This window comes from Cornus florida, unplaced genomic scaffold (assembly GCF_030987335.1).
Source record: "Cornus florida cultivar Cherokee Brave unplaced genomic scaffold, ASM3098733v1 CherokeeBrave_3.0.0_Hap2_Chr03, whole genome shotgun sequence".
In the NCBI taxonomy this organism is placed as follows: domain Eukaryota; kingdom Viridiplantae; phylum Streptophyta; class Magnoliopsida; order Cornales; family Cornaceae; genus Cornus; species Cornus florida.
This window is the reverse complement of record NW_026775573.1, coordinates 93,634,494-93,649,047: the sequence shown is the minus strand read 5'-3', so window position 1 is coordinate 93,649,047 and position 14,554 is coordinate 93,634,494. Positions and strand designations below refer to the sequence as shown.

At 38.4% G+C, this 14,554-nt stretch overlaps 1 protein-coding gene across 1 annotated transcript; it reads left to right on the top strand.

Annotated features, from left to right (window-relative positions):
* Positions 1-9,958: 9,958 nt before the first annotated feature.
* Positions 9,959-14,085, top strand: LOC132300896 (U-box domain-containing protein 15). The gene is made up of 4 exons (XM_059798186.1): positions 9,959-10,617; positions 10,722-10,838; positions 12,055-12,480; positions 12,785-14,085. Exons 1-4 carry the CDS (start codon positions 10,291-10,293, stop codon positions 13,832-13,834), a joined length of 1,920 nt encoding a protein of 639 aa, XP_059654169.1. The 5' UTR covers positions 9,959-10,290; the 3' UTR covers positions 13,835-14,085.
* Positions 14,086-14,554: the final 469 nt, after the last annotated feature.

Here is a 14,554-nt window from a genome sequence, read left to right as displayed (position 1 = left end):
TTATATGATTTAATAGTATGTTAAATTCTAGTATTTTCACATATGGTAGTAATATAGAACTCTAGTAGAATTATAAATGTTATATAAAATTGTATTGGTTTGAATTGTTATATTATGGTGGTGATAATTCTATATTCTTGTTGAGGACTTATTGTGATTATTTTAGAAGCTTATTGCTAAAATGTTAAGAATTAGTGTATAAAGTTTATTGTTGAGACATGGTTTAAATTGATAAGTTGGTGGTATTGTATTGTGCATAATATCATGATGAGGACTTGTCATTTAGTATGCCATTTTAGACTTGGAATCCTAAGCCATGGTTTGTGTGGTTTCAAAAAACTTGTGCATGGAAGTTGGTTTATATAAAATTGTATAGGCTTAAATTGTTATATTTGGGTGCATATCATACTTTTGTTAATCTACCTTGATATATTTGCATACTTCTGATAACATGTTTCGGCATTATAACATGTTTATGTGTTTCTTGATAACACGTTTGGTAGTATGACATGTCGTTATGCTTATATGTTTATGTGGTTAAGAGCATCATTGTTTGACATGTATGCTTATTTGCTTAAGTGCTTAACTGTTTTAAACAGCTTTCTTTGATTGCTTTGGCATGACAGTATGTTGCATGCCTTGTCTTGCTTCGTGTTTTGTGCATTCATAGTATGAGTTGCACTTAGTCATAATAACTTGTGTTATTGTTGACCTCTTTCCTTATGTACGTTTAGCATCATGGTTGTCACGCGTAGAGACTCTTCACGTCAGGGTATTGAGGAGCAGGTGGCTGACACCGAGTTCACGAGGGGTCCGGGGAGGCCCAGGATTCCAGTTCGTAGCGTGGATGCTAATCCGCCGCAGGCACTGACTTATGAGGAGCGAGTTGCTCAGGGAATCAATCAGGGGATCGCTGAATCCCTACAGGAGTTGATACGCAGGTAGGTGGTAGGGATACAAATTCATGCACCGGCACCAGCACCGCTAGTCATGGAGTACTTTATGCGACTACAGAGGGTTAAGATTGATCCATTTGTAGGGAGTTTAAATCCGCTAGTCTCAGAAACTTGGTTGGACCTTATGGTTCGTAAGATGGACAGTATGGCGGTACCCACGAACAGGTTGAGGATTTCCTTGACTGCTTCTATGTTCATGGGGGATGCAGATATCTGGTGGAGGTCTATGACCAATGTCCACAATGTTGAGATGATGACTTGGAATGAGTTCAGAGATTTGTTCTTCGAGCGCTTCTTTCCTAGGGCTATGAGGCGGGAGATGAGGATACAGTTCACAGGTCTTTATTAGGGCACTATGAGTGTCATTGAGTATAAGACACGATTTACTTCTTTCTCTCGCTATGCCGAGGACATGGTGCGACAGATGAGGCCAGGGCAATGAAGTTTCATGATGGGCTACACCTTAACATCAGGCCACGGGTCTTAATTCTTGATTTGAGGACTTATAGAGAGGTAGTCCAAAGGGCTATGCTAGCTGAGGCAGAGGAACGGGATCAGTCACGGATTAGGGGTTCACATAAACAGCCTCGCTGAGACAATCCATCATCTTCTAGGAGTCAGTGGAAGAAGGCCAGGGCAAGGAACAATACTCACTCACAGGGGGCACTGCAGTTGACTTGTCCTGTACCCACAATTCTTGTATCTACGGGATTAGCCCAGAGTGTGATTTGTTACCATTGTCAGCAGCCGGGGCACATCAAGCTTCGCTGCCCACAACTTCGATCATAAGCCAGTCAGACATCAGTTTCTACGAAAACAAGGCAAGGAGTTTGCTTCTATTGTAAACAACCAGGTCATCTCAAGAAGATTGTCCAAGATTGTTGAATAATTTACGTAGTGGCACAGATTCATAGATGGTACCGATACAGTCTGCAGTGGTTCAGTTTGGTTTCTGAGTTCCTCAGGCACCATAGCCAGTAGCGCCAGTTAGTACTTATCCAGCCAGGGGTTCTACACCTACTGTTTCTACACATCAGTCAGGCTATCATGGCAATTCACAGCAGGGCTCAGGGACTCAGGGATGAGCCTATGCTCTTCCACAGGTGGATACTTCCACAGGCACCTCTTCAGTTCGAGGTATTTTTCCAGTTTTCAGTTCTTGGGCACGAGTTCTTGTTGACACAGGTGCATCACATTCTTTCATTTCTACTTTATTTGCACATTCATTGGGTCTGGAGGTCATACTTTGGGATAGTCTTCTTTATGTTGACACACCAGTTGGGGGTCCAGTGTCTTTGGATCATGTTTGTCGGGGTTGTGCTATTGAGATAGCTGGGCGGATCTTAGACTTTGATTTCGTTGTTCTCGACATGATGGGTTTTGACGTCATTCTCGGGATGGATTGGTTGTCATTCTTTCGGGCTACGATCGATTGCTTCCACGGGAGGGTGTCTATTTGCACTCCTAAGAGTGATTGTTTTCTTTTTGTGGGAGATCGAAGTGATTCCCACCCAGCAATGGTTTTCAGTATTGGTGACTGGAGTTGCCACAGATCCTACTTGGCTAGTTTGCTAGTTGATGAGGATAACAGTTTGGACTGTGTTCTTCCGGCAGTTGGTGAAGAGTTTGTTGATGTCTTTCCAGAGGAACTGACAGAATTACCTCCTTTAAGGGAAGTTATTTTTGCCATTGATGTCATTCCCAGTACAGCACCCATCTCTATGGCACCGTACCGTATAGCACCGACAGAGCTTGATAAGCTGAAAGGTCAGTTGGATGATTTGAAAGCTAAGGGCTTTATTCGTCCTAGTGCTTCACCATAGGGAGCACCGGTTCTTTTTGCAGAGAAGAAGGATGGGTCTTTGAGACTTTGCATCGATTATCGCAAGTTGAATCACGCTACAATCAAGAACAGGTATCCTTTGCCTAGGATTGATGACCTATTTGATCAATTGAAGGGAGCGACATATTTTTCGAAGATTGATTTGAGATCAGGTTACCATTAATTGAGGGTTAAGGATGAGGATATATCCAAGACCGCTTTTCATACACGGTATGGCCATTATGAGTTTCTGGTGATGCCATTTGGTTTGACCAATACTCCAGTAGCTTTCATGGATTTGATAAACCGTATATTCAGTGACTTTCTTGACAGATTCGTGGTGGTGTTCGTTGATGACATTCTCGTGTACTCAGCTTCGGTAGAGGAGCATGAGTATCACTTGAGAGCAGTTTTACAAATCCTTAGGGATAATCAGTTTTATGCCAAGTTCGAGAAATGCAAATTTTGGCTACTAGAAGTGAAGTTCCTTGGACATGTTGTGTCAGGGGGCGGTATTGCAGTGGATCCGTCGAAGATTGAATCTGTGATGGATTGGGAGTGTCCGAAGACAGTGTTTGAGGTTCGGAGCTTTCTTGGACTAGCTGGTTACTACAGGAGATTTGTTCAGGATTTCTATCGTCTAGCGGCACCTATGACTCGACTTACTCGCAAGGGAGTTAAGTTCATATGGAATGAGGCTTATGACTTTGCTTTTCAAGAGTTGAAGGTTAGGTTGACATCAACTCCAGTTTTGATCACACCTGAACGTGGTTTGGGTTACGTGGTCTATTGCGATGCTTCGCGGGAAGGATTGGGTTGTGTCTTGATGCAGACAGAACGGGTGGTTGCTTATGGGTCTCGACAGTTAAAGACTCATGAGTTGAACTATTCGACACATGATTTGGAGTTGGCAGCAGTTATCTTTGCCCTGAAAGGATGGAGACATTATTTGTACGAGGAGAAGTTTGAGGTTTTCTCCGATCACAAGAGTCTCAAATATCTCTTTTCTCAGAAGGATTTGAATTTGAGACAGCGCAGATGGGTCGAGTTTATGGAGAACTACGACTTTGAGTTGCAGTATCATCCAGGGAAAACCAATGTGGTGGCTAATGCATTAAGTAGGAAGTCACAGGGTACTCTTGCCAGCATTTTTGTCCACAGATGGAAGATGCTAGAAGAGATTGTAGATCTTAGTTTATAGTTGTATGAGGATGTTTCACTGGCTAACTTGTTTAGCCTTGTGGCTGAACCGGAGAAGAGTTATTGAGGTACAATAGGAGGATGGGGAGATGAAGTCCATTCATAGTCAAATTTCAGGCGGTGAGAATGTAGAAGGTTAGACCTTGCATTCAGACAGTGGTCTCAGGTACAGAGGAAAGATGTTTGTTCCTTTGTCTTGTCGTGACGTTGTTCTTCGGGATTTTCACCATTCTCGACTCACAGTTCATCCTGGTGGTACGAAGATGTATCACAATTTGCGGAGACAGTTTTGGTGGAAAGGCATGAAACGGGATGTTTCTCAGTTCGTGGCTAAATGCCTTACTTGTCAACAAGTGAAGGCAGAGCATCAGAGACCGGTAGGTTTGTTGCAACCACAACCAGTGGGAGAGTGGAAGTGGGAGCATATCACTATAGATTTCGTGACAGGACTTCCGAGATCCAAGACAGGGAATGATGTCGTTTGGGTCATTGTTAACAGATTGACTAAAACGGCTCACTTTTTGCCTATGGCAGTGACAGACGACGCAGAGAGACTTAGTGGACTGTATGTGGGGCAGATTGTCAGGCTTCATGGGGTTCCAGTATCCATTGTTTCGGATAGGGATCCAAGGTTCACATCTCACTTTTGGCAGAGTTTTTAAGATGTTCTTGACATAGGGCTTCATTTCAGCACGGCATTCCATTCTCAGACTGATGGTCAGTCAGAGCGTACCATTCAGATATTGGAGGATATGCTACGAGCTTGCATTTTGGATTTTGGGGGTAGTTGGGAGGACTACTTACCATGGTTGAGTTTACCTACCACAATAGTTACCAGACCAGTATTGGCATGGCACCTTTTGAGGCGTTGTATGGCAGACCTTGCAGATCTCCAGTTTATTAGACCGAGGTAGGTGATACAGTTGCCTTAGGTCCTGATACAGTCTTTGACACTACAGAGAAGATTAAGTTAATTCAACAGCAGTTGGCTATAGCTCAGAGTAGGCAGAAGAGTTATGCTGACAAAAGGAGGAGATCCTTATCTTTTGAGGTAGGGGACCACGTCTTTCTCAAGATTTCTCCACGGAAGGGACTTCTGAGATTTCGGCAGACGGGCAAGTTGTCTCCTAGGTTCAGTAGACCATTTCAGATTTTGGAGCACGTCGGTGAAGTTGCTTATCGTTTGGCGTTGCCATCAGACCTGGATAGGGTTCACGACGTCTTTCATGTATCTATGTTGAGGAAGTATGAGCCGGATCCATCGCATGTTTTATGGTGGACAGATGTTGTTGTTGATGAGGATGTAACCTACGAAGAGGTCCAGTTTAGATTCTTGATTAATGGGAGCAGGTCTTGAGGACCAAGACCATTCCATTGGTTAAGGTCTTGTGGAGACATCACGGCATTGAGGAGGCTACCTGGGAGCTCAAACAGGAGGTTCGCTCTTGGTATCCCAATTTGTTCTCTCTTTCAGGTACTACTCGATTTCGGAAACGAAATCCTTTTAAGGAGGGTAGGTTGTAATGACCCGGTCATTTTCCTTTCTTTCCTTTTTCGGTGATTTTCTTTTTTCGTCTTTTTCCTATTTTGTCTTTTCCTTATTTCATCTTTTTCCCGTTAATCGTTTTTCCTTACATAACCTCACCTTTTGTGCTCGGATTTGATTCCGATTTTGCATGCACCCATGATATTTGATTTCTATGACATTTGTATTTTACTTTTGTAAAAAATACATTTTAGTTACTTACTTTCTCGAAAAGGGTATGGATGCATACTTTATTATAATTATTCTTGATTTTTGAGGTTTTAGTGTAATTATGTAAAATAATTATTTTTCGTCTTATGGACCTTTTACAATTTAATTTGGATGATATTTTGAAAAAAGACTTTTTGCAATTTTTGGAAAATGTGACAAGTGTCACATTCTCATGGTGCCACTTGTTGGCAATGGGGTGGAGTGACTTGGGAGCATAATCTATTAACATTTGGAAGGTGGAGATTCACCCACTTGTTGGCCTAGGATTGGTGCACTTGTTGGTTTAGATGGTTGACAAGTGTAGGCTTAAGATTAAGCCTAGGAATGAGCCATTGATTTGTGACAAGTGTAGGCTCACCATTTAGTCTTGCATTGTGTGTGTGTAAGAGGTAGTGTAAGAACACATAGTGAGTGAAGGATTTCTAGACCTTCCACTCACCATTTTACACTTTATCTTTTTCATTTCATCTGTTCTTCATAACCCTAAACCTAGCCACCATTGGAGAAAAGCTTGGTTAATAGCTTTCTTCTTCATTTTGGCCTCCTTCCACTCATCTTAGACCAAAAACCTTGGGGGACAAAAGTTTCCTTTTGCTCTCCTCTTCATAAACCCTAGAATTTTTTTCCATTTTAAAGCTTGGTTGCTTAGATTATAGAGATTCAATTCTCTATTGAGGTATAAGTGGTAGTATGTTTATATTTTAAGTGTTTTATAATCCTTTGGGGTTTAATATATATTGTGTACATGCTTTTAATATGATAATCTTGCATATTATAAGAAACCCTCACTTTTTGACTTAGGGTTTATTGATTTAAGCATGTATGATATGTATATACCATATGTAGAAGAATGATATGATTTAGTAGTATGTTAAATTCTAGTATTTTCACATATGGTAGTAATATAGAACTCTAGTAGAATTATAAATGTTATATAAAATTGTTTTGGCTTGAATTGTTATATTATGGCGGTGATAATTCTATATTCTTGTTGATGACTTATTGTGATTATTTTAGAAGGTTATTGCTAAAATGTTAAGAATTAATGTATAAAGTTTATTGTTGAGACATGGTTTAAATTGATAAGTTGGTGGTATTGTACTGTGCATAATATCATGATGAGGACTTGTCATTTAGTATACCATTTTAGACTTGGAACTCTAAGATATGGTTTGTGTGGTTTCAAAATACTTGTGTATGGAAGGTGATTTATATGCCTTAATTATTGCATATAAGTTTTGAACTTGATATATTTTGGATTCTCTTAGGACATTGTTACAAGTGATATGGCTAGAGTTTGGCTCTAGTGCAGGAAATATGAGTTCTCCCTAATTAAGATAATGCGCACTAAGGTGGTCTTCCCAGCGAGTTAATGCCCGGAATAACCATTTTGATCTTGGTTTAGTCCGAGACGTGATGTCCAAGTTTTCCACTAATTGATTTCGTATTCAATTCCAAGTTGACGACCAATACTTAATTGTAACTTGTAATTTTTGTTATTGGCAAATTAATGTTGTTAAGTACATTGATGTTGATAAAAAATCATTTAAGTTAGCTTAAAATGATCCCTTAGAACATCTTGGACATAGACGTTAAGTGGAATGATCTTGCAATGATATTGAAACTTTAGGGTATACGCATATACTTCTTCCTACGAGTAATTGGATTACTCACCCTAGTGGTTTGGGTTGTTTTACAGGTAAGGAGACTATGTTCTTGGATGCTCATCATCCTTAGAAGCCTATGAGCAATTTGAAGCATTTTTGTATATTAACATGCAAATGTTTAGCAGGCTTTACTTTTGAAGTCATATTTTGTATACCATGGGTGTATGGTATTTTAGAAACTAATGTAACTTCCTTGATGTGTAAAGATACTTAAGTATTTAGTTTAGACATTATAAGCATGTTTACTTTAGCACTTGTATTCATTTGGTACTAACTTTTGCTACAAAAATGCATTTTAACCAACTTGGAGGTTTGGCATATGAAATTCTTGTAATGGACATGTATAAGGCTATAAGTTGTTGTAATACTTTCATTTATTCAATTTAAGGTTGTTGACATGCTCACATGCTCACATACTCAAATCTCATTAAAAATCAGTTTTAAACTTTTATTTTTGAACCAATTCATGAGGGGATTTGAAGCATAGGTTAAACCTTAACACATTTGGCATATAGCAGGTCTTACAACAACTTTTTGAGGTGTTTCAGTCATCCGAAACTCCATTTCAGTTGACCGATGGCTTTTGGGCAACTCATTGCACAGTAAAAACTCATTTCTAGTAGGCTTTTTCACTATTCAGGACCATTTCGGTCGACTGATGGCCTATTGTGGTTGACCGATGGCCTAATTTGGTCTACCGAAACAACCTCCTCTCAAAAATCATGTTTTCAGCAAAATTATACCCAGTTCGATCGTCTGAAACTCTATTTCGGTCGACCGAAATAGCTTGCATTCACACAGCTTCCAAATTATGTTTCAGCACTGAAGTTCCAACTTCAAAAGGTTATAACTTCTTCGTTTCTATTCCAAATGGGGTGATTCTTGAGCCTAAACTCAAGGATTTTGAGTCAGATATCCAATGGTACCAATGCCATTCTTAGATTCCAATCACAGTGGGAGTTATTCATGTTTTAGTGAGGTAGGGTCAGTTTTCGCTTAAACCGGGAAAGGGCAATTTTGTGAGATTCTTGGCCAATGTTCTTGGAACCTCTTGGAATGTTGTAAAATGATTAGATTAGATTGTACTCACCTTGTTTGACTTGTTTAGAGTCAATTTTCTCCTTTTAATTGTGAATTGGCCATTTTGCCCTTACTTAACGAATTTAATCTGCTTTAACTCTAGTTTCCTCTTTCGCTCTCCTTAAGTTCCGTGACATCATGAAATGTCACATTGGTACCTTAGAGATGATTTATATCTCAAAGGACTATAGTTTTATCTTTTACTTCCGCATTTCGGATCCGATATCAGGTCAACTTTCGGGTCATCACTGACGCACCGGGTTGAAAAACTTGGGCCGTCGTAGGTCACTGGAAAAAATGGTGTGTGGCAGGTGGATGGTGTTGTCAACATTTGGTTCATAAGTTTGGTGGTTCATGAGATTTTTTTAGAAAGAATTAAAACTATTGGTGAAGGGTAATTTGGACTCAAATTATATAGGTGTTTGTTAAATATGTAAATATTTGTGTAAAATTGTCATATTTTACAATATATTTGATCAAAAATATCAATTTTTATAATATATTTTGTTAAGGTGTCATTTCTATCCATTCTTTGTTAAAAATGATCATATTTATAACGTATCTAACAAAAATTGTCCTATTTTAAATTTTTCGAGTTTAAATTCTAAAGTGTACGATGCTATATATATATAAGCATATGATGCTAATTACTACTACTCCTAAATTCATTACCTGGCCGAAGGCCTTGTTCTTTGTGAATCGCTCGTTCTTCTCAAAAACTACGGTTATCACAAAGTGGCTGTGGAAGGGGATTGTATGCCTTTGATGAAATTGCAAGCTTTGGTTGATGGTTTGATGGTGATTTTCAATGATATCATTTCTATATTTAAATATTGTGTGGGTTCTTCCTTTGCTTGGGTTCCTATCGTAAGAATGTTGTCGCTTATGTGTTAAGTAAAAAAACTCTTGTAATCGAATGTAGCCGAATGTAGTGATGTTGAGTGGAGCATATGGCTTCCGTCATTGTTAAATGTTCATTGTTAAATGTTCATTTCCGTGATTGTTCTTTTTCTTTTCCTAATTTGATATATTGTTGTTAAAAAAAAAAAAAAAAAAAATTCCCTGTGGATTGAGAATGACTACGTAGCATAAATATCTTCAATTAAATGGATTGGAGTGACATGTGACGATGTTAGCATAAATACCACCAATGATGACAATTGATCTTTTCGAAGAGTACCTTTTTCCTAATATACGTGGGTCCACGCGGCATTACCCTATCATAAAATAGGATCCAATTTCAAGGAGGCTCCACCTCTAAATTTCCTTGTCTCAAAAATAGCAAAGAAAGAAGAATGAGTGGGACCCACCAAGTGGGACCCCAATGCTTGAAACAGCAAAATCAAAGACAAATTTCACGTGAAGACGCGTCATCCTCGTGCAACACAAAACCGCGTGATACGTCCGCTGCAACTGCTTTTCAAATCATTTCCCCTTTTTAGTAACCGTGCTACGATAGAACCCGCGAAATTCCCGCCGTAAATCATACACCAAGCGAAAGAAAAATCTTTCATATATATATATATGTATGTATGTATGAGCCATATTTGTTGTATTTGGTAAAAAAGAAAAAACAAATAAATGTTGCATTGATGAATGTTTAGGCTGTCAAGGGGGTTAATGATTAGTTTAATTTCTGTATCAAGTCATTCCTCTATTAGCATCCTCTATTGAAGGAGGACCACACATTCCATAACAACCTTTATACATACAAACATATCAGTGTAGGAAAATATCACTTTCCCCTGATTTTTCCAGGAAATTGTAGCTAGCCCATTTTGTTAGAAACACCATTTTCCGGGAAAATTAATGGAGGAGGGGCAGATGTTGATGGAGGGTGAGGTAGGGAGAGAGAGAATGGAGGATTCATCAAAGGAGGGGAGCGATGTGGTTGGGGAGATGATGGAAGTGATTGAGACCGTTGGATCGTTTGTGGGATTTCGGAAGATGCAGAGGAAGGAATCTTTCGGTCTTGTGAGGAGGCTGAAGATGCTGGTGCCTCTTTTGGAAGAGATTAGGGAGCTAAATGGGTCCATTCCCTCCATGGCATTGGTTTTTTTAGCTAATTTGAAGGAAGCACTTGTTTCTGCAAAGAAATTGTTAAAGCATTGTAACAATGGGAGCAAGATTTATCTGGTAAATAATTATCTCTCTCTCTCTATATATATATATAGATGTATGTATGTATGTATGTATGTATTACACACATTAATTAATTGTTATTTACCAATTAATTGTAGGCATATGAAAGTGAGGTGGTTGTGGGTAGATTTCATGCTGTTTATGACAAATTGAATGAGGCTTTGAAGGATATTCCTTATGAAGAGCTTGGGATCTCAGAAGAAGTGAAAGAGCAAGTAAACGCCTCTCAACTGTTTGCTGAATTTACTCTTCCAACACTTGTTCTTTGTGCCTTTGTAAAAGTCCTTTTCTGGATGCTTATTTGTTTATCTGCTAGTGCTCAACCAAGAGTAAACATGAATAAGATTAATTTAAGATAGTAATGAAAGATTAGATAGCTTGTGGTTTAACTGTAGAGCTGGATGATGAAATGTGGGGATTCATGTAGTGGAAACCAAATTACTGGGATGAGGCTTTGTTTGAGTTGAATTAATCCAGCATTCTCATTCGTTGATACAGAGAATGTAAGATTAACAATGTTTCTCTTCAGGAGGCAATCAACTGATAATTGGCTAGTAGTTTGATGATGTCGGCTTAATTGAGTGTGTGTTTGTGTATGTATAGGTAGTTTTAGTATTTTACTGTGATTTCATAATGCTGCCTAGATTCACAAGCCACATTTAAGTTAAACATTTTAGTGTTAACCATAAGTTGTAGTCCTCAAAGGTCCTAGAAAATGTTCTGTTTTTAATGCATAAACTGAAAAGTTTTACATGAACTGGCGGGTGTGTGCATTAGCACATACATGCTTATGTGGGCAGGTTCTATGAACATTATAAGTAGAAACTTAAATTTGATGTATATTATAATTACTTGGTCTGAAATCTGATAAAACATACATATCACTACACTGTGTGGTACCCATTATTCTGCATCAATTTTTACACGGTGCGCAGCCTAAGTTTTTACCGCTACACCAACCAGCAACACTTGGTCTGCAAAACGATGATCAGATTGATTTTAATAAATATACATGATTAATATTTAAGACTTCGACTTAAACTTACAAATAATACTTTAGTGCTTCAATGTGCATGGTTTATGAGATGGTTTCCCAAAGAAATTTATTTGATCACTAATTAGAGTTCCTATTAAGCACATTTCGTTCTAATAAAGAATAGTAAAGGGCTATTCTTCTTTAGAGTCTTTAGACCTTTCTCACTCTATGAGACGTCCCACATCTTCTCAGGAGAAGAAGTTCCTAGCATTTATATGTGTGGACACCCCTTAACCATGTAGATGTGTTTTGAAAACCGTGAGCACTGGGAGTGTGCAAAGCGGACAATATCTACACGAGTTTGGAAGGGATGTGACATTATACTTCTACGGGTTAATGTTAGCACTTTTGCACTTTTTGTTTGCTTATATAGTTACATTATTAGCTATCTTCAGGTTGAGCTAATGCACAAGCAACTTAAAAGAGCAAAGAGAAGGACAGAAACACAGGATATAGAATTGGCAATGGATGTGATGCTTGTGTTCTCTAAAGACAATGACAGCGATTCAGATAATGCTGTACTAGAAAGACTCGGAAAAAAGATGGATCTATGTACTATTGCAGACTTGAAAATAGAAACAGTGGCGGTTAAAAAACTCGCCAAAGGCAAAAGTGGGCAGAATGCAGAAAGCATGCAGAAAATTATACATCTTTTGGGAAAATTCAAACAGATTGCGGGGATGGAGGAAACTAGCGTGCTTGACGATCCCGTGTCATCAACAAGTTCAGAGAAGTGTCCCTCTTTGATTATCCCCCATGAATTCCTCTGTCCAATTACTCTCGAGATAATGACAGATCCTGTTATTGTTGCAACTGGACAGGTATGCAACTTTAATTGTTTTAAAACATATTTCTTCTAAAAATTTGTCTATTTATTTGTTGAGTAATTTGTGCATGCCCTCAATTCTGAAACTCCAAATATTGTGGTTCCATGTATATATATATGGGTCTTGAATTTGTTTTTGACCATCAAGTTTGTTCCTTAATGCAGAAAATCTAATCACTGAACAAAATAAGCACAAAATTTTTTACTTGTAACAACATTTTCATATTGGATTGTGAACTTCTGTTATATATATATATATGCTGAACGAAGGAGCTCAAATGAATTGTTTTTGTTTGTAGACATATGAAAGAGAGAGCATAAAGAAGTGGTTGGATTCGAATCATCAGACCTGCCCAAAGAGTGGACAAACTTTAAATCACTTGTCACTAGCACCAAACTTTGCCCTGCGCAACCTTATTCTGCAATGGTGTGAGAAGAATAATTTCAAGCTGCCGAAAAAGGAAATTGATATAAGCTGCGGCTACTCTGCCAAACTCATAGAGGAAATATCTTCATTGGTCGAAAATCTGTCTTCAGTTCAGCTGGATGTGAAGAGAGAGGCCGCTCTGAGGATCCGTATGCTCTCCAAAGAAAACCCTGATAATAGAATTTTGATTGCCAATTGTGGGGGAATCTGTCCTCTAGTTCAGCTACTGTTTAATCCAGATTCTGAAGTTCAGGAACACACTGTTACAGCTTTACTGAACTTATCAATTAACGAAAAAAACAAAAAAACTATAGCCTTGGAAGGAGCTATTCCAGCTATTCTTGAGGTCTTGCAGAATGGGACAGAGAAGGCTAGAGAGAACTCTGCAGCCGCCTTGTTTAGCCTATCGATGCTCGATGAGAACAAAGTGATGATAGGGTGCTTAAATGGAATTCCTCCATTGGTGGTACTCTTAAAGACTGGGACAGTGAGAGGTAAGAAGGATGCTGCAACTGCACTCTTTAACTTGTGTCTCAACCAAGCCAACAAATCCCGGGCAATTAAGGCAGGTATTATTCCGCCATTGCTTCATTTACTGGAGGATAAGAACTTGGGGATGATTGATGAAGCTCTCTCAATTTTATCAATCCTTGCATCGCATCCTGAAGGGCGGAGTGAAATTGGAAAACTCTCTTTCATTAAAACTCTTGTTGAGATTATAAGAAATGGAACCCCCAAGAACAAGGAATTTGCCACTGCTGTCCTTCTCGAGTTGGGGCTAAACAATTCTTCTATGACTTTGGCTGCACTGCAGTATGGTGTGTATGAACATCTGAGTGAGCTTTCAAGATGTGGAACAAGTAGAGCACAAAGAAAAGCAAATTCCCTTTTGCAACACATGAGTAAGTGTGAACACATCTGAATCCTACAAAAATAATGAGTTCTACTTCTACTTCAAGTGATGTCGACAATAACTTAATATCTGAGCTCAATTTATTTTCTTAATTATAGGTAATTGAAAATGACATAGTTTTGAGTGCTTAGGTACTGATGTTAATATTGATTAAGTTTGTACATTTACATGTTCTGAATATATCACTTTATGGATGCTTAAGTAGTATGTGTGTGTGTGTGTAATTTTGCTCTCTATACTCTTTTTTATCTGCAAGGCAATTATACATCAAACGGACCATGCCATGTAGGGAATTTTTGTGCATATATTTGAGAAGATTGTTGCTAAGTTTTCAGGTGATGTGCATGTACAGATATATATCTTAACAACCATGGATGACTTAAATTGTTCAGTACTGTTCATTATAATGTCATATGGAAAATCATATATTGGCCAATACAGGCAGTGGATTGTACATTGGAGTATGTTCACAGTGATTGATTAAGTCTTCATTCTCTAATTGGTTTGGAAGAAAAGGTTTTTTTTTTTCTTTTTTCTTTTCCTTTTTCAAAAATTAATTGGGAGAAAAGTACTCAGTTTGCATTCTTCCTCTAGACTCATGAGAGCAGTTACACATTTTGGAACAATAAGTTGCTTAATTCATTACAAGATTATTATACAGTGAGATCTGGTGGTCGTCCTGCATACTAAGACTTTTAAAAAGTTGCATATGCACGTCTTTTTAATCTA